The sequence below is a fragment of the Podarcis muralis genome, chromosome 1 (genome assembly GCF_964188315.1).
Source record: "Podarcis muralis chromosome 1, rPodMur119.hap1.1, whole genome shotgun sequence".
Lineage (NCBI taxonomy): Eukaryota > Metazoa > Chordata > Lepidosauria > Squamata > Lacertidae > Podarcis > Podarcis muralis.
Window position 1 is genome coordinate 33,330,107 of NC_135655.1, and position 19,900 is coordinate 33,350,006.

Here is a 19,900-nt window from a genome sequence, read left to right on the forward strand (position 1 = left end):
CCGGAGAAGTCGAGGGGGAAATGGAGGGGCTGATGGTGGGGGGGGGGGAGTTGCTGCAATTATATTGGCGTGGAGAAGCTCACCTCTTGCCGAGCGGCAAAGTATAATCACCGCGCAGGCTTCGACTTGAAGGCTGGGAAGTCTCCTCTGTGGGCACCTACTTTTCTCCTAAGCGCTTTCTTGCCTCCTCAACGAGAGGCTCCCAATTGAAGGGAAATGATCCTTAGGCACTAATATCGAGCCAGTGACAAAGCGACTGGCCATTTACGCCGCCACTTTAGACAAAGATATTTAGTTATCCCCGGGTAGCTGCAAGTGCACTTTCGCCTTTATTTATTTATTTGTTTTAAAAGCACAACCCCAGCCGAGAGACGCCAACATATTTACCAGGGGCAATTACTTAACTGTTAGGACCTAACTGTTATTTGAGACTCTATTATTATTATTATTATTATTATTATTATTATTATTATTATTATTATTATTAACAAAAAACAAAAACCCTAGCAGGTTAATTGCCCCCCTCCCTTGCCTTGCTATTTCCTTCAGCTTGAAAGAATCGCTTTATTAAATTAGGTGCCAACGCTCTAGGCCTGGGTGAGGAAGGGGCTGAGTTTCCCCTCCCTACTTCGCGTTATTTTCCTTTTCTTCTTTGCCCGCCCACCGCCTTTCACCTTCCCTTCTAACGATGGGATTCTTCCCTCCCTTCCCTGCGGAACTTGCGCGTGTTAAATATCGCTTGGAGCAAGGGCGCGCGCCCCTGGATCCACGAGCCGCCTAAGCAGACCTCTTTGGAACGGAGCCATTCTGAAGAGGCAGATCTGACACACCCACGCATGCCCATTAAAATCAACCGGGGAAATCCTCCACCCGCTTGAGCGGGGCGTGGGATCGTGCCCCTCGAGGCTTCCTTCCCCCTCCCCCTCCCCAGCAGCAGCGCGCCTTAACCGGCTTGTGGATCGTGGTGGAGCCGCCTTCAAGCCTCCGTCCCCCAGGCAGCTCTCGATTTCTCTTGACACCGAGGTGGCCGCAATTAGGCTGAGCGGAATATTAGGAAATGAAAGACACAATTCTCCACTGGCAGGGTGATGACCTAACAGGTCTTTTCCATCCCTGGCGCCTCTGATTCATAAATAACCCGAGAAGCTGCTTTTAAGCTTTAGACGTGGCCCGGAGGAGTGCGTGACACGGTTCCTATTGGAAAATAACAAACGGGCTCTTAGCTTTAATGTGTTTTCCAGCAGCCCATCATCCTTATACAATTGCTTTACACACATTTCTATCCCCCCCACCCCACCCCGCGCAACATCCCCCACCCCCACCCCAAAGTTCCAGCTTCCATCTGCCTGCGGAGTAACGAGCTAGACAAAACGATCAGATGATTGCATGTACAGAGAACATATATTTGGCGAGGCGCGGGCGGCGCGGGCGGGGAGGGGATGCGCTGGGAGCCTCGGACAGATAAGCTTCCTATAGGCTCTATAGCTTATGCCTCCTAAGCAGCGCTGATAAGGCACAAGTAGTTTGCTCTAGACAACCCTCCGCGCCTCTCTCGAGGCTCCGTCCAATGTCTGGCCAGAGAGCGGATTCCTGCCAACTTGGCGATGTAGGAACGCTCCATCCCGGTGCTATTTCACACAGAGACTGTTCTTTTCTTCCTCGGGTGCTTACGAAGGGGAGGCGGGGGCGGGTGATGGTGGTGCTTGGTGGTGGCTAAATCCAGTCCTTCAGTCCTGACCTTCCTCGTTCAGACTGAGGTAGGAGGAGGAGGAGGAGGAAGAGGAGGAGGTGTGGGGGGTGAATGGGGGGGAGCGTGTGGGGCGGTGGGTGGGTAGTTGGGTGGTAGTGGGTAAAGAGGGCTTAGGATCCGAACGGGCTTCCTTTTTGTGAAACTCGCCCACGGGCGGGGCGGGGGAAGGAATAAAGCACACACCCCCCCCCCCCAGCGCGCCTCTCCCAATCCTCCTTTCTCCATATTGGAACCTCTTTAGAGCCCCATCTTAGGGTTCGATTCGCACCCCTCCCGAACAATAAATCCATAAACCGATTGATTCGGGGGAGGGGAGAAGGCAGGACTTTCCCTTTCAACCGCTGCATTTTTAAATTTTTTTAAGGCTTATGATATATATACGAATTATATATATATTAAAAATAATAAAAAATAAAGGCTGAGTGGGCAGGTGGTTCGGGTGGGAAAGCCTGAGACGTAAAGGAGGGGGGGAAAACTTAAAAGGTGTTTACCTTGTCATCAGCATGTACGCTAATTATCTCGGGCAAGATGTGGGGTTCTATTGTCTTGTTGCTTTAGTGCCTATGCCCCGCCTCTGGTGGCAGCCTAAAACCTGGCGTCTGGCTAAAACAAACGAAAGGCAGCTCTGAGCCTCCACTCAATCCAATTAAGGCGGACTTGGTCCACTCGGTTACGTGTTCATCCAACAAGATCGGCGTGGAGGCAACACACCAGAATATTTGGCAAAAAAAAAAAAAAAAAGGAGAGAGAGTGAGTGAGAGAGAGAGAGAGTGAGAGAGAGAGTTTTGCCTCCCCTTTCCCTTTTTTTCCCTCCTCTCCCCCCAGCCGCCGAATCATGTCGATGAGCCCAAAGCATACGACTCCTTTCTCAGTGTCTGACATCTTGAGCCCCTTGGAGGAAAGCTACAAGAAAGTGGCCATGGAGGGGAGTAACTTGGGCGCTCCTCTGGCAGCTTACAGGCAGTCGCAGGTGGCGCAGCCGGCCATGCAGCAGCACCCCATGGGCCACAACGGGACGGTCACCGCTGCCTACCACATGACAGCCGCCGGGGTCCCTCAGCTCTCGCACACCGCCATGGGGGGCTACTGCAATGGCAACATGGGAGACCTTCCACCTTACCAGGACACCATGAGGAACAGCGCTTCCGCCACCGGCTGGTACGGGGCGAATCCGGACCCCCGCTTCTCCACAAGTAAGTGCTCGGAGCTCCCCCCCCCCCTCCTTCTCTCTCCACCTTTCCCCGTGGCGCGGTCGCGCGGTCCCAGGCAGACGGGGGAGTGTGGGGCAGCAGTTAGAGCGGAGGTGCGCGCGAGGGGGAGCGTTTGGCATGAAGCTGGTCTGGATGTTGCTCCCCCCGCCCACTCCCCCAATTTTTGTGTATTAATAATGATAACAACAAAAATTGCAACCGGTTTCTGACCTTCTCCTGGACTCCTGGGCTCTGGTCTGCTCCTGGCTTTGGCTGGGGGGAGTCAGGGGCATCTCTTGCGCCTTATGATTAATCTCAGCGGCTAAGCGCATTCACAAAGAGAGGAGAAGCGTTTTATTGGACAGATGTGGGTGGCTGAGACCAGGAGGGAAGGAAGGGACTTACGAATAAAGAATAATGCGCGCCCAGAAGAAAAGAAACCGTGTGAGGGAGCGCGCTTGGATACAGGAAATAATAAAATGTTTGGACGCCAAACAAATTGTTCAAATAAAACCCTAAGGCGAGAGTCCGTGAAGACGATGAGGTTCCAGTGGCCCTTTAAAGTGTAAATAAAAATTGAACAGGTGCGAAATGAATTGGATCTGCTTTAGAAGAACGAAGGCAGGCTCTGGACTAAGTCTAAGGGAATTAATAAACGGAGAGAAATAGATAACCCGTAAAGGATGTGAAAAGGGAGGGGAAGTAACTTTTTGACAGGTTATTATTTTTTTGACAAATTACAAGGTGTCAACAGCGTTGCAAAAGTGGAGTATATGGTTCTTAGATTATCCTTAGATTATCCTTTCTTAATGTATGCAGGAATGTATGTGTGAGGTAGGTAGGTAGACAGATAGATAGACAGATACGCATGAAAACGCTGGAATGTACACCCCAGCAAAATGTCTCTTTTTCTAAATTTGAATTCTCCTCGCTGGCCGTTTCTAGCCACTTCTCCACGAGAATATTTTTTTGTTCTTGTTTTAGGCCGGGGGAGGGGCGGGTTACAGGGTGGAGAACGTACTCTACAAAGCCACCAGATACCTTATCCGTTTCAAATCCGATTTAGCAACGGATTTCTGCTGATTTTTCAGCATCTTGCGCGTTGACATTTTCACCGGTATCAATGTAAACTGGTATTAGTGTTGTGGGGATTTGACCAGATATTATTATTTAGCATTTATTATGGTTGTTGTTGTTGTTATTATCATGTCTAGGGATGTGTCAACCATGGCCTTTCCCCCCCTCCCCTTTGTGGATCTTGATCCCGATAACTGGATTCGGCCTGCCGATGTGCGGGCCGAGCCCGCTACCCGCGGGTCTGCCGGAGTCTCTCCTCCTGGGCTTTGCGCTTGGTTCCGCTGATTAACGCTCCTTCCCCCGCTGTTTCTCCCTCCCTCCCTCCCACAGTCTCCCGCTTCATGGGCCCGTCGTCGGGGATGAACATGGGCGGCATGGGCAGCCTGAGCTCTCTGGGCGACGTGAGCAAGAGCATGGCCCCGCTGCAGAGCACGCCCCGTCGGAAGCGCCGCGTGCTCTTCTCGCAGGCGCAGGTGTACGAGCTGGAGAGGCGCTTCAAGCAGCAGAAGTACCTGTCGGCGCCCGAGCGGGAGCACCTGGCCAGCATGATCCACCTGACGCCCACGCAGGTCAAGATCTGGTTCCAGAACCACCGCTACAAGATGAAGCGGCAGGCCAAGGACAAGGCGGCGCAGCAGCAGATGCAGCAGGACGGCGCCTCTTGCCAGCAGCAGCAGCAGCAACAGCAGCACTCGCCCCGACGGGTGGCCGTCCCGGTCCTGGTCAAGGACGGCAAGCCCTGTCAGGCGGGCTCCAATACGCCCACGGCCGCGGCGGCGCTCCAGGGCCACCACCAGCAGCAGGCTGCGGCCACCGCCATCACCGTGGCCTCCAACGGCGCCAGCCTGGGACAGCACCAGAGCCACCAAGCCAGCAGCGCCGGCCAGTCGCCAGACTTGGGCCAGCACGCGGGAAGCAGCCCCTCGTCCCTCCAGAGCCAGGTGTCGGCTCTGTCCCACCTGAACTCGTCCAGCTCGGACTATGGGACGGCCATGTCTTGCTCCACCTTGCTATATGGGAGGACCTGGTGAAAGGGGCCGCCCCGACGGGGCCCACCACCTCGTCCTTGTCCGACGGGCTGACCCCTTCCTTTTCTTTTTCACACACACACACGCACGCACACAGAAACACACACAAATACACGCACCCTCCTCCTCCTCCTCCTTTGACTTCTTCCCTTCTTCTCCTTTTTTCTGCTTTTGTTTTGCTTTTGTTTTTTTAAAAAGAAAATATCAGAACTGTGGGGTGGGGTGTTGTGTCCTTGGGACAGACAAGAGGACCAGAAGCAGACTTCTTAAGTTGTGAAATGGCTGCCGTGTTGCTGAAGGCCCCGGAGCGTTGTCTGGAGGAGTTTGGTGGCCCCTGAGACCCACGATGGACCGTGTGCCCGCGGCGTGAGGTGGATCTCCAGTGGACGCTTGTATGTACAGATAAGAAAAACAAAAAACAAAAAAAAACAAAAAACCCTCGGGGCGAAGGGTGGGTGTTTTCTCCCCTCCCTCACCGCCCCCAAAAACTTTAGCGTCTCCCCTCCTCCCCCACAAACACACACTCTTCAAAAACAATGCACAGACGGAGAACCTTCGCTGGCCTTCAGCCCAGACGGTGGATGGAAACGCGGGTGCTATCACGGCTTAGCTTCCCCTTCCCCCTTATGTTCGATGTGAACCTGTAGCTGTATAATGCTGTCAAAAACGTTGGACTAAACCCATAGTTTTTAGTATCCTGACTATTTTGTTGATTAAAAGGAATATATCAAGCAACGATCTACCAAACAAATCAAAACTTTTTAAAAATAAAATAAAATAGGAAAACCCACTTAAAAAAAAAAAGGATGTCCACAGATCGGTGAAATTATTTGGCGCACGTTTATCTTTCTTTCTCTCTCTCCGCCCCTTGTAACTTATGTAGATATATTTGGCTTTAAATATACTTCCTGAGGAGCTTCTTATAAATTATAAAGATCACTTATCTTTCTTATTGCCCTTTGCTATTTCCCCAACCTTCCTATCACCTCCAAAAAGAAAAAGAAAAATTTCGGGAGCCGAATTTGCGCAATGTAAGCTTCCTTCCCAAGGCCCGTTGAATTCAACGGGGAAAGCCCAGGAAGGAGGATCGGGTCCACGTTTCGGGGAAACTGATCAGCACATACAGATATAGGATCGATTCGTATGTTATATTCCCGATTAACTAGAGAATACGACGACAGGGAGCCCTGCCCGAGATAAGTAGCAAGGCACGGAGACAAGGAAATCCAAGTGGCGTCATTCGCAGAGGAAAGACAATATTTGCAGACCCACTAATCGAAATCCCCAAAGGGTGCTTTTAAGATGCTGTTAATGCAGGGAAAGGAAGCTAACGAGGAGCGTACTAACAGGGTTGGGGGGGGGTGGATATCAAGTCTTTGTAAAGAGCGTCCAGATTTATTAACTTGTAAAAACACCATTTCTACAAAGGTTTCCTATGTAATTGTATTTTAAGGAAAGTACAGTCATCTTATTTATAATCAAAATAAAACGATAGTTTATTGTGCACGAGGTGTATCGTGTAAATTGAATTAACCTTGAAGCGCGCGCGCACACAAAGTGTATTGGGGGTGTCTGAGATATATATGTGTGTGTGTGTATATACGTATATGCATATATATATATATATATATTGCCCTCCCTTCCCGATTTTCAACATTTGTTCGACTTATTGGGAGAGGGCACAATATTCAGGCCAGGTAGATTTGTCGATGGCTATGAACTGAGAATAGTTGTATAACTTTCCCGTTGTTTTAAGCCGGTAGAAGAAGTCACGACGTCACAAGCCAAGAAACAGGCGGCGCTCAGAAAAGGAGCTTCCAGGGGAGGGGGCGGGAGAGCAAAACGAAAAGGCTTTACATCCAAGTAAAGCGGCTTTCTGCCCGTCGGACATCAGAGAGTTGTAGGCAGGGGAGAAACAAGCCAAAACCCAAAGCACCCTGCGAGGCAGAGCCCACGTGAAGCTCTCGGCTGATCGCGCTGCAAACAGTCGGTCTACGGGCATCTCTGGATAATGATCAAGCAAAAGGGTTTAATCATTCTCTGCTTAGGAGCCCTGGCCGGATACGTAATCCTAGCTTGGCTTGATATATCCAATATATTTATATCTGCAAGGGTGAAGGGCGCAGGAACCCAGAGAGAGAGAGAGAAGTGAATGAGAGAGATGGGGCGAGAATTGTACAGGCAGAAAGGGCTTCAACCACCGCGCAAAGAAACGGCCACACAGCCGAAGCAGAGAATCCGCTCCCCTCTAGGGCTGGTGGCGAGGGTGGGGTGGGGTTGGGGGCTGGGATCCAGGCTTGGTTCTTGATATAACGATATGTGCACATATCTGCGTCTCCAACTCTTCGTCACGTGTGTCAGCAGAGAGATATTAAATATTCGGTGCAATATGTAAAATGTAGACCTCTTGTTTACAGAGACGAGAAAGTGAGAGACTTTGGTCAAGTGCGGTAGAAACATTTCCAGCTGTTCTTTTTTCCCCCTTTTCTAAATCAGGTCTCTCTCTCTATCCCCCACCCCCAGTCGCCTTTTATACCTCTGCGCTAAAATTAGCATCCGCGGAGCCCAAAACGGAACACTCGAGGCTGTCATTTCAAACGCCAGTGTGTCTTTTTTGTGATTCTTCCCCCCCCCCCCTTCCTAAATGAAAAAGCTTCAAATAACTGCGCTGAGGGTCTTGGCAAAGGGAAATCAGCAGCGAGAAGCTCGCCAAGAATAAATCTCTCGGTTTGGAGACACATCCAGTAGAGTTCAGCTCTTGGAATGAAAAAAACAAAACAAAACTTATTTAAATAACGTGTCCACAATTCACAACTCTCTTTAAGGGATCTCAAAATTTTATAGTTGTTTTTTCTCTATCCTTTTTTCTTTCCTGAAGTAAATGAATTGTTGACTGAGACTGACAGGGGAAGGGAGGCGGTTATAAAACAGCATTCCTGAAGGTACTTTAGTAGTCTCTTGTCTCGCCCCCCCCATCTCGCCCCCACCTCCGCAGCCCTAAAGTTAGGCCTTAGAAGAAAAAACATGGAAACGTGTTTGTCCCGAAGAGCCTCGGGAAAATAAATGGATCGAGTTTATCTGGACGAGCTAATAAACACATATTTGGTGGTGGGAGTAATGACTGTAATGGATGATTATGTACACTGACTTATCTTACTGCGACTAGATTTAGTTTCGATTAAATAAACTGGCTTCCACTTTGTCTGATGTCGGCTTAGTTTAAAGTCTGTTTGCTTGTTCCACAGAAAAGGTGAATTCGTCTCTTTATAGACCTCTAGAGTCCAAGCAAACACAATTCAAACTGTATTTACATATCAGTCAGCAGAAATGCAAACAAAACGGCTCTAGCAAAATTATAGTTCTTTCTCTCGCTTTTTCTTTTTTTAAAGAAATGACGTAATAGCATTGAGGTTTAATCATAGAAAAATACTCCCCCCGCCAGGGTATACTTCTGTTTGAACTGATGCAAGCCGTTATGGTTTCGTTTGTTGGTTTATTTTAAAAAATATTTTTTTAAATCGAAATTTCCCTCCAAACATATTTTGAGAATTTGGACTTGCCCTGCAATAAGCATAATTTCGTTTAAGGCCGAAGTTCCAGCTGCGTTTGATTTGGAAGTGGACCATCCTTGATTTCAGGGAAATTCGTTTTTAAAATGAGTGTGCTTAATGCTGCGTCCATAGGCTAAAATGGGCAAATCTGTATTACACCAGGGGTGGGGAATCACCCTGGCCTTGTAAGATTGGTGTTGCCTGTTGTGCTGAGTGACTGGGAGGAGAAAAGAGAAGGAAAGTGATTAAAAGTGGAACGACGGAGGAGAAAAACGAGCTTTTGGTGTGCATGGAAGTTCTATCCTTGTCCACATGAAAAAAATGATGAGAGGCCTGTGGACTTTAACAACAACAACAACCACAACAACAACAACAACAGGTAATGGGATCTAATGGAGGTTGACTATTTTGTTCCCATCTCTTCACCTGGACGATGATATGCGGATACTGGAGAGAGCATTCCCTCGCCTTATATCTATGGGATGTTTAATCAAATGGTGCAAAATCTAGCTAGAGTAGGACAAGGGGTTAGAAGATATTATTCTATCCCCTTGTCCCACTCTAGCCACTGTTTGCACCATTGGACTATAAACACCCCATAGATAAAAGGGGAGGAATTGCATATAATGGCTCAGAGCTTCTTCATATTTGAGGATCAATATCAAGCCACCTTCTCTCTCCCAAGGTGTTTTTTGGTCTCAGAAGCAGGCTTTGAGGTTTCCAAGGATTGCTTGTTAAAGGGAGAAAATCTCACCCAACTTATCCATTGGAAAAGATGGCCAGTTCCCTTCCCCCACCCCCTGAGTATTGTCTAGGAATCCTGCCACAATATCAGTTCTTATGAAGGCACAAATGTTGCATAGAAGTGCAGCTGGAAAATGAAGCAAAGCCCCGGAGAAAGCATCTGCCTGTAGATATATATATATATATGATCAGTCAGGCCAGCAGGTACACAAGGGCCTCGCTGGAGAACCAGCTCTTGTCGAGTCGCTGAGGGCTGCTTGGACAAAAGAGGACTTGGAGGTAAACACTGAGTGGCTCGTGAAGATGATCAATCCTTGTATGGTAAACTAGTTGGAGCAAAGTTGACAGCATCTTTCTTATCTGCCCAGTTGGTCTGCTGATGACTGGGGGGGGGGCGTGGGGGGGGGAAGAGGGGAGGTCACAGTAAATGGAAATATGATGTCTGTGCTATCAAACGGTTCTGGAAAGTAGAAATACTCTCGTCTACGGCAATTTGGTGATTAACACGAAATGGCTTGCGTTTGTTTCCCCACAACAGGCACAGAAGAGATCAGGTAAGGTCAACTCTCTCTCTTTCTCTCTCGAACATTTTATGTCCATTCCTCCTCTTCTCGGAAGCTGTGGCCAGGAGGAGATAAAGAAGGCAGGGGGCTTGATCAGTCGATGCTGGGACCCCGATCTTCGACGCACTTAACCACGAGGAAAGCTTTCAGTGGGACTGACTTCCTCGTAAGTGTGTCTCGGATAGGTATACTTATTTGGAGGCGAATTTGGCAGATGAGAGGGGGCTTCTTTCCACGTTCCTTTAGGGCGCTGAGTGTCAACCTAATATAGCATTTGTGCAGGAAGGAAACAGCTAAGTGTGTATGCTTCGGATTTTTTCCCAGCCGGGAAACGTTTGTCTGTCTATCTTCCTCAGCTCTGCTTTGAAGGCTTGTTAAAGAGATAACTATTTTCTAGAAAGGACGGTGTCTGCCGTTTCTGGGCCCGCCTGAAGGGACCTAATCCTAATGGAAGGAAATTTGGCTTCAGCCTAAGGTGCAATGAGCTACCTTTTCTACCATAGCACACCCACACCAGAAGTCATGGTTTTAGTTGGATCCCTTCCTCCAGCCAGACTTTCCTGATTGTCGACACTTTTAGCTGGGAAGTAAGTTTCAAGATGTCTGTGAGGCCTGTTTCTAAGGAGTTATGTGGGTCCTTTCCATGTTTCCGCTTGCGGGGTGCTAGCTAGGTTTAAAATTTGTTCACTTGGCTCTCCCCATGGTCAAACGAGTTGCTCTCTTTTGCTGTCGCCATCCCTAGGGGGGCTTCAGAACAGTCGTTTTCTTAAGATCTAACGCTTCGTAAGCCGCTTGGTTTCCGTTTGGTAACGTCACCAGGAAGGTCTTTCCATCTGGATAATTTTCTTCTGACTGTAAACGTTTCGAGCTCTCTAGGCTAGCCCAGAATTTTGCTGAGTCGGGATGTCGGAGGGTCACCCTTCTTTGTGTGAAGACGTGTCTTTGAAACCATAATGAAAGGATCCAGAAGTACAGACACCTTGATGGGACCTGTGGAAGCTGGCAGGCGTCGCGGGGGGACGGTGGCTGGGATGGTGGGGCTGTAATACCTCAGAGGAGTAACTGAGGTCTGAGTCCTTCTGTGATTGTTAGCGACCTGCTAACCGACTTAGTCCAAGACTCTTCCTAATCCGAGTTTTGGATCGGATTTCTGCTTTTGTTTGTTAGCTAGAAGACACCCCCATCCTTATTTTTGGCCTTTCCCTTTGAATGGGGCAGTACTGTTGCGAGCATAAGAATGGTTAAAGAGACAGGGACAACTCCTAACCCACTCCCCACCCAACAACTCAAGTTAAACAACCCAAGCCGCTTTTGTAGCTTTCTCTGTCGGCCGCCTGTTTTTAGGTTTTTTTCCCTGAATGACGATGATGAAAAATTATTTTCCCATGGGGGTGGGTGGATATGGAGTTCACTATTAGTGTTGAGATCCGTTTCCCTTACATGTGGGTGGGCAATTTTGCAATACTTGGGCACGATCCAGCCACAATCAGGCAGCAATCCTGTACCTACTTTCCTGGCAGTAAAGGACACTGAACTCGATGGGAATTCCTTCTCGGTAGACGCGGATAGGATTGTTTTCTTTGGATTTGCACTGAAATCTGTAGCTGGATCCAAAACTTGTTACCCGAGAGGGAAGGTCCTCTGGCTTCAGTGCGATTTCTTAGTAAGTATGTGTAGTGTGGCAACCTCAAAAGTAGTCAACATTGCCCCGATGGTGTCTTCAACGCGGACCAAAATGCAGCTGCGTGGATCTGGTTTCCAACAGTTCTTCGTTTACTGTTTCTTTGATTTCGAGGTTACTAGTGCATGAGAAAACTTCTCACCCGCCCACTCCATAGCAGCTTAGGCCACCAGTCTCTAGGAAAGACGTGAAACTGATTTTAAGGAAATTCAGTTGCATTTCTCAAGCTGAATGAATGACTGCAGAATTTCTGAAGTGGTTTGGGGTAAAGAAAGCCAAGCGAAAAGACGTCGAAACCTTTCCGCACCTTTGAAAGCATAACCCTCATCATAGTAAAATAAGGCCCTAATTCGACTTTCGGGTAGAATCTGGGTAGTTTCACAGTACTTCGGCCGAAACAGAAAGCTGTTCAGAATAATCAGAGTTAGTCCTTTCATGGGATTTTCAAACTAGTACCAGAAGCGCCTAGCATTTCCGCCGTAAGCGCTTCGGGTGCATAGAGTTTCAGACATCTCTCTCTCTCTGTCCCTCCATCTTTCTCCCAGCTTTAAGAAAAGGGTTTGGAACTTTGGAACCATATTGGTCCATTTCTTGTTGCGATGACTGGCGTGTTTTGGGAAGGACTGCTCAGGTGCAGCTTAAATGCAGAGGTATCACTGAAATCGAAACAAAGTTTTCCTGTCTGCCTTCCGATATTATACCGAAATTTATGTAATATAGCTATAAATATGAATTTTGGACGGGCGATAAAGAGCTAGTTTAACCATTTGCCAAGCAATCTGGAGACTTCAATCTTATGCACACCGACTTGGGGGCCGATTTCCGTGGGGTCTACGTGGGCCAAGTGGGCTTCACTCGCCCACTAAAGTCAGTAGGACTTGGATTAATTTTGTCTGCGTGGCGCCCAAAATCAGGTGTGTTAAACTCTGTCGAAGTTCCAGTGGTGAACAAGAAGTCGGAACCTCGCCTGGATAGTAAATATCTTGTTTCGATTTCAAACCGTGTAAAACAATAAGCTTCCTCATATGAAGGGAAGCTATACAGTTGTAGGTTTTTAAGTGGTACTAGTTTTGGAATAGTCCATCGTAACTTTATTATAAACTTTCGCTCTTTCTCCCTTCCCAACTACAAACATGTAAAGAAGCACGCTTCTAAGGCTACAATACTACCTGGAATTAAACTCTATTGAATTCAGTGGGTCTTACTTCATAGGTTTGAATTGTTAAAAAAGAAGATTATAAGCACCCAGAACAAAGTCTTAACAAAAAAGCAAACTACTAATTCCATGTTCGGGTGAGAACTTTTGGTCCTTCAGGTACACAGCTTCTACTAATTATAAGAAAGAATATTGCCTAACCTGTTAACAAAAAAGGGGATTTTCTAGTAATATTTCCACTTAATAGAGAGTAAATATGGTCACAGCATGTTCAGGGTGTCAGTTAGAGGCAAATAACAGATGGTACTGCAGCTCACTTCCTTGACTCCGGTTGACAACCCATGTCGAGAAAAATATTTGACCCCCGCCCAGCCATAATAATTTAGAAGGTGAGGGCTTCATTCTGCTCCTTCGAAATCAATGACATTTTCCTACAGATTTCTAAGCAAGTAGGATTGCAACTCTGTCGTCAGATTCCATGCATAAATCTACCTGTTTAGTGGTACTTCCTGGCAGCCCAGTGTGCAGGAGACTGCATCCTTTCAAATGTCCTTACACCCAAGGAATTCGGGTCAACGTTGAATGGGCTGTAAGGCTTAAAGGTGCGCATGCGCTTAGGTACAGATCTCTTCAAGTGATGCTAACTAGTGGCAACCCATATACCATCACCGTGATACCTGAGTATTTTAAGAAAAAGTAATCAAACCCAGAATATGCTTATAAACAACCCCTACTACAGCCCGTATAAACAGAGAAGTATCTTTGTTTAGTTAGGATTGGGGCGGTGCATTCTTAAGCAGGTTGATGTTGGAAGTAAGTCCCACTGTTTTCAATGGTGCTTATTCCCAGGAAAATATTAAAAGGATGGTAGCTTGTAACTGCACTTCTATGCACAATAAGCTTAATTAAATACAGTGGATTTAGCTTTATGTGCGCGTAGGATAACCTTGTGAATTATCGTAATATAAAGCATTTAAGCCGAAATCCTAGATTTGTATTCTACTATTTAGGTTTAACTGCATCGTTGGTCTGGGCGTAAAAGGACCACTTCCACTTATGTAATTCCATTGATGTCTATGGAACTACTCTTTACACGTTAGCCACTAACCCTTACCTAACCTGGTTTGTCTTAATTGATCTGAGAATGTAATAGTATACCCGTTTATTATAGTATTTCCGCAGGCTGTACAACCCTGAAAGTGAATCTGAACCCTGGAAGATAATTTCATTACACAACCACCCTTGAATAAATTAAGTGGGAGTACCTTATGTACCTTATATGCATATTTTAATCAGGTATACCACGGGTATGCATAATTACCGCCGTCTAATTGAATTTGACGCACCCAGCTATAGATGTGTGACATGTAAAAATATTTTGTCACTATAGGGACATGAACTGCTTCCTGCAGATTCCAAATATTTTCATCGCTCCTCGTCATTCTGCGCTTGAAAGGGTCATCGCTTGGAGGAAAGAACCCCAACCCCCTCTTCCCTCCTCCCTCCCTCCCTCTCACTCACTCTCTCTCACACAGATCCCTCTGGTAAAAGTATTCATTAATATTCATAGTGTGGGCGATGGATCATTTATGCATCCTAACCGCGCCGCTACACACTTGTCCATTCTGAAGCGCACGAGTGGCACCGACCAATCAGAAGCTGAGAGAAAGCTGGACCAGAGTTCTATCGGGGAGGAGGAGGAGGAGTGTGGACAAGATAAAGGAAGAAGGCAGGATGGACAAAAGCAGGAGGGGAAGGCAGGAGCGGGCATATGTCCGTCTTAAGCCCTACCAAACGGTTACATTTCTCACCCCTTGCCATTCAAAACTCATTTTCCAAGCTCCCCGCGCTTGGAGAGATACCAGCCACTTTCTGAAGTTGCCAGGAGGCCGCCGCAAGTTCCCTGTAAGGGCTTCAGGGACACTTTCTGGGGAGCATTGCTGACGGGGGTGCCAACTTGAATAAAATATTATTTGGGGGGGGGGCAGGTAAGCCGCAGCCCACATAACTGATCACGGGATGCGGCGCATGTACACCATTTGAATGGCAATGCCCATCAACTTGGGGGGGACCCTCCAATAGTTTATTGGGGTGCCAAAGGGACATAGGTCCCTAGGAGTTGATTCCTATGATTGCTGACCAGTCTGACTGGGGAGACGGCTGGCAAGAGGCAAGGGAGTGTGGGCGCCCGCGAATCCTCACAGGCCAGACCACACAAGCCACCTACGTACACACCACACATTTAAAGCACATGACTTCCGCAAAAGAATCCCGGGAACTGTAGTTTGCTAAGGTTGTTGGGAATTGTAGTTCTGTGAGGAGTAAGCTGTTGTTCTCAGAATTCTCTGCGGGAAATCGGGTGCTTTAAATGGATGATGCGTAAGGATGGAGAAGTTTTGGCTGCTTGGAATTCCAAAGGCGCTGATCTGCAGCTTGTGGGGGAGAATCTCTTGCGTTTCGGAGCCTTTCGGTGCTTTCATAATAAACTGCCTGGACAAGAAAGCAGGTCCATGCGCGTGACATTATTTTAGCCTCATCCCCGGACATTTACAATGGTGGGGAGGGGGAGAATAGTAATGGCCTTGCAAGCCTGAGATAAATGTGGATGAAGCTCTCGGAAGATTCCCAAGAGTTTGACGATGACGCCCCCTCTCCTGCAGACTCAAATCTTCCTTGAGGTTTATCCTGCTCTACCCTATCCCCACTTTATTTCCTCTTTTCTTACCCTCTTCCATTTATAGATAATAAGTTGTATGGGCAGGGAAGTAAGGAGGCCACTGGTCAGCCCCTAGCAGCAGCACGGTTTATCTTCCCCCTGCTTAATATTTGAGAGGCAGTATTAGGGTGTGGTAGTCAACACACATTGCCTGTTCCTTGAGGTTAGGAGCTGGAAATGGCAGGTGCGCGCGAGGCAGAGATGGAGATGAAGGGAAGGCGAGACGGGAGACTGTTTGTGTTTCCAAGGCGCCGCCCCCCTCCCAGGCTGCCGTAATTATCTTGCTGAAATATTCTCCAGTGGCCAAAAGTTGCAAAATAAATCGACCTCTCCGCGCTGGTTCCAGAGGTCTGTAGCCATCATCCTTTTTTCAATACATTTTAAACAAGAGGCTCTAGCGAGCGACTCCGATTCAATACACATAATCAGTTTGGAAGTCTTATTTCCATTTGAAAACAGGCCTATTTGCAATCATGAGAGCCGGACACGCTGAAAGATACAGAATAACGTGCCCGGGAGAGGGGAAGGTGGGTGGGAGAGAGAGAGAGAGAGAGAGAGAGAGAGAGAGAGGAAGAACAGTCAGGCAAGCACTGAAGATTTTCTGCCCCTTCCCAATCCTTATTTATTTATTTAAAACACGAGGCTGTAGCCATGAGTCTTTTTATGCATTCCCTTGGAAAATACAACTTAATTGCTTTCTCCACCGCCACCCCAAACCAGGACCAAAGCAAAACAAGCTGTGTAATCCACAGCCAGGAATACCTCCCGTCTCCCCAAATGGTGATTGGGAAAGTATGTTGATTGTTCTGCTAGCCTCTTAGGGTTAACAGGCATTTAATCAAGAGAAAGTACAACACGGGGAAATGGTTCGGGGCAAAATGCTAACTTGGTTCGTAATAACGCGCTGTCCTTGAATACTGCGACTGAACGGAAGTTTGCAAGGGGTGAGGAAGGACTGGGGTGTGTGGGAAATGATCGCCTTTGTGTCAATATGGCCGAAAAGCCATCTGCAGAACTAGTAGGTCGTCCTCCACCTGGATGCGGTGTTAGAATAATAGAATCATGGAGTTGGAAGAGACGCTGAGGGTCATCTAGCCCAACCCCCTTGCAAAATGCAACACTATGCAGCTGTTCCATAGGGAGTTCGAACCTGCCACCTTGGCGTCATCAGCACCACGCTTTAACTAACAGAATTGTTCTTTCCCTTTTTGCACCTTGACCCTACAGAGATTTCCTTTTGCAAAGAAGTTCGGCTGAAATCAAGGGTGGAAAGGAGTATGTTTAGGAGGGTTTTGTTGGCTGAACAAAAAAAATTCCTTCCAGTAGCACCTTAAAGACCAACTAGTTTGTTGGCTGAGTGTGCGTGAGAGGATGGGGAGAGGGAAAATGGGAGTGCGCACACTCGCGAGTGCGTCAAGATGTGCGCTGGGTAACTCTCCGAGCTTGGTGGAGCGAAGATGACGCCAGAAAGGGCAGGATTCCTTGAATGGATATGATATGTCTGCCAAATGGTGCTTCACAAACTCATTCAGCCTAGAGGCGATACTGCAAGGCTTTATATGGGAAAGAGGGAAAGGGGGGTGGGAGGAAGAAAGAAAGAAAGAAAGAAAGAAAGAAAGAAAGAAAGAAAGAAAGAAAGAAAGAAAGAAAAGGAAAAATGCTGCTGCAACCAGGTCACTTTTTGCTATCTTAAATAATTATGACCATGATAATAGCGAAAACGGGGGTGACACTTCAGACGGAAAGAGATGTCTCTCATAACGGAGTCCATGGGACGATGTTGCTCAGATTCAAGCGGGAGGATCCGACTGCTGTACCTGAGATCTTTTCTAACCGAGGTACTGAGAAGGACGGGCGCTGCGGGTGTGTGTCTTACCCATGCCAAACACTCCCACTGCAGGGCTCTAGCCTGCCCCCAGCTGTTCTCCTAAGCGCCAAGTAATATTGCACGACGGTAGCGATCAGATTTAAGACGCGCGTGACAGACTCTTCTTGCCACAGCTTTCCATTTGGGACAAGCAAGAGACCGTAGTCTCTTCAAGGCCCTGCCTGCTTCTGGGCCATCCCACGAGGCACCGTCTTCGGAGCCACTTCCTTGGCTGTGTTGGTAGAAAGGACCCCCCCCCCCCCGCTTTGCCAGTCAAGTGCCAGCAGCTAAGTGAAAGCTAAGAGGCCCACACCGCTCCTTAATAATCATTATGATCGCTGTTTATGAAGAAGAAGGTGGAAAGAAGTTGAGGACTGGCAAGACAAGAACCACGGCGACCTGGGGGGGGGGGGGCTTCCGCAGCCATTGAAAACAATGGGAGATTCGCCGTTGGCTTGAACGGGTTGCGGTTTGCAGGTGCAAACGCTATCGCTGATTTCAGGCTTTTGAGAAGGCGCCTGTATTTTCAGGATGCCTGTCCCGCTTCCTCGCCATCTTCCCGGTTCATGTCAGTGCCAGATGAGAGGCCTTGACTCCAAAGGGAGCTGATCGCAGCTCTTTTACTAACCGCTTCCGGTTGCTTCCTCTTTATCTTTTGCTCGATGTTCCTAAATGGAAAGGAATCGGAGGCTCCCTGGATCCTCGTCCTCCCCACAAATTGAGAGTTGGGTTCTCGGATTCCGATTTTCCTACATAGCCTCCCAAGTTAACGCCTGCTTTCTTTCCACTTATTTATTTGTTTATTTCTCTCTTTTTTTGGGGGGGGTGTGTATAAACCATTTAATCAAAAATCAGATCTAATAAATCTAATAAATAAAAATTATTATTATTTAAAAAGGAAAGCGCATCTCAAAGCTACGTTGTGGGTAAACTAATTTTCAATAAAACAGCACATCTTAAAAACGAGTATACATAGCTAAATTATATTTCCTGCACGATCCAGCGAGGAAGCTGTTCTGGGAAGCCCCAATCGAAGGGACTAGGAGGTGGCGCAACGACGCTTGGACAGCAGACTGTATGGGAAGGGGAAACCATGCTTTTCTTACAGCCAGATTCATCCCTCCCCCTAAATGTAATCCTGAAGCAGCTTTACACTAAGCCAGGTGGTTGAGATGCTCGGTGCAGTTTTTCTTTGGCCCGGAGCTGCTCTTCAAGGTCCCAAACCTGAGAAAATTTTCAACTGGAGATGCCAGGTTTTGAACCTGGGACCTTGGCTTCTGCATTGTTTGGAACCATAAGAACCAACCCCTAGGGACCGAGGTCCCTTCGGCCCTCAATAAAATATTTGAGGGGAATTCCCATTCAAATAGTGTGTGTGTGCCATGCCACGTGATTGAATATGTGGGGCGGGGCTTACCTGCCCCTCCCGTGTTTTATTCAAATTGTCACCCGTGGTTGGAACCATTGGTCTGAAATGTGTACTAGGCACATAATGAACCAGGAGTCTCCTGCCATAAAGAGTGTTTTAAGGAAGGAACATCCCATGAATGAAGTGATCGGTTTGTGGTTAGGACCATAGGAGCCAACTCTAGAGGCTTCGGGGGATTCGGCCCCACAATTAAATATTTAAGGGGGACACCCCCCCCCCCAAGTTGATGCGCATTCCCAATCAAATAGTGCGTGTGCACTGCGTCATGCGATCAATTATTAGGGGCGGGGCTTACGTGGACCCCCACAATATTTTATTCAAGTTGGCGCTCCTGATAAGGAGCGTTTGACACACGTATGTTGACACACGTATGTATGGAACAATTTCAAAAACATAGAATAACTTTAGACTCGAACACTGATGCCTTTGTTTGAGTTTCTAAGGTGTTCTACCTGAAAGGTGGACTGTCAGAGGCACATTCTTATCAATAAAATAAAAGACACTGAAATAAAACAAGGAGCTCATTTACCCAATAGCTCAGTTGGTTAGAGCATGGTGTTGACAACACCAGTGTCGCATGTTCGATCCCCCTGTGGGACAGCTGCATAGTCCTGCATTGCACGGAGTTGGCATAGATGATCCCCAGGGTCCCTTCCAACTTCTACGATTCTATACTTAATCTGAAGGATTGGCTCTGCTCAGCGAAATATGTCCCACCTGGGGCTCTGGGGATCCTTCAAAGGGTATGAAACTCAGTGCAAGCCCTGCATGCTGCTTACTTCTGAATACACACGTATAGGATTGTACGGAAGCGCACTCCTGTAAAAAGGTAAAGGTAAAGGACCCCTGGACGGTCAAGTCCAGTCAAAGGCGACTATGGGGCGCGGCGCTCATCTCGCTTTCAGGCCGAGAGAGCTGGCGTTTGTTCACAGACAGATTTCCAGGTCATGTAGCCAGCATGATTAAACCGCTTCTGGTGCAACATGCCTGCTCAAGGGTAGGCACAGAAGCCAATGGGACTTACTCCTAGGCAAAGGTGCGGGAGAATGCAGCCTAAATCACCAGCGACAAAGACATTTCCACAGGGAATCCCTGGAGTGGAAAGCCCTGCTAAAATTCCTTTTTTAAATAAATGTAACCAATTAACG

General features: G+C 47.7%; 2 protein-coding genes across 2 annotated transcripts in view; both read left to right on the forward strand.

Annotated features, from left to right (window-relative positions):
- The first annotated feature begins 1,436 nt into the window (after positions 1–1,436).
- Positions 1,437–6,549, forward strand: NKX2-1 (NK2 homeobox 1). Its single transcript, XM_028720467.2, has 3 exons — positions 1,437–1,757; positions 2,576–2,943; positions 4,348–6,549. The coding sequence occupies exons 2-3, from the start codon at positions 2,586–2,588 to the stop codon at positions 5,046–5,048; spliced, it is 1,059 nt and encodes a 352-aa protein (XP_028576300.1). The 5' UTR covers positions 1,437–1,757; positions 2,576–2,585; the 3' UTR covers positions 5,049–6,549.
- Positions 6,550–9,757: 3,208 nt separating this feature from the next.
- Positions 9,758–19,900, forward strand: part of LOC144327463 (uncharacterized) — a 47,207-nt gene continuing 37,064 nt past the window's right edge. Inside the window, exon 1 of the mRNA XM_077927003.1 lies at positions 9,758–9,894. Coding sequence (XP_077783129.1) covers positions 9,851–9,894 — 44 coding nt within the window. The 5' untranslated portion in view covers positions 9,758–9,850. The remainder of the gene's footprint in view (positions 9,895–19,900) is intronic.

Bases quoted from the DNA above. Each gene is read 5' to 3' on its own strand.
- NKX2-1 (XM_028720467.2), top strand. From the start codon at position 2,586: ATGTCGATGAGCCCAAAGCATACGACTCCTTTCTCAGTGTCTGACATC. The intron at 2,944-4,347 runs GTAAGTGCTCGG...TCCCTCCCACAG, and splicing joins GGACCCCCGCTTCTCCACAA to TCTCCCGCTTCATGGGCCCG.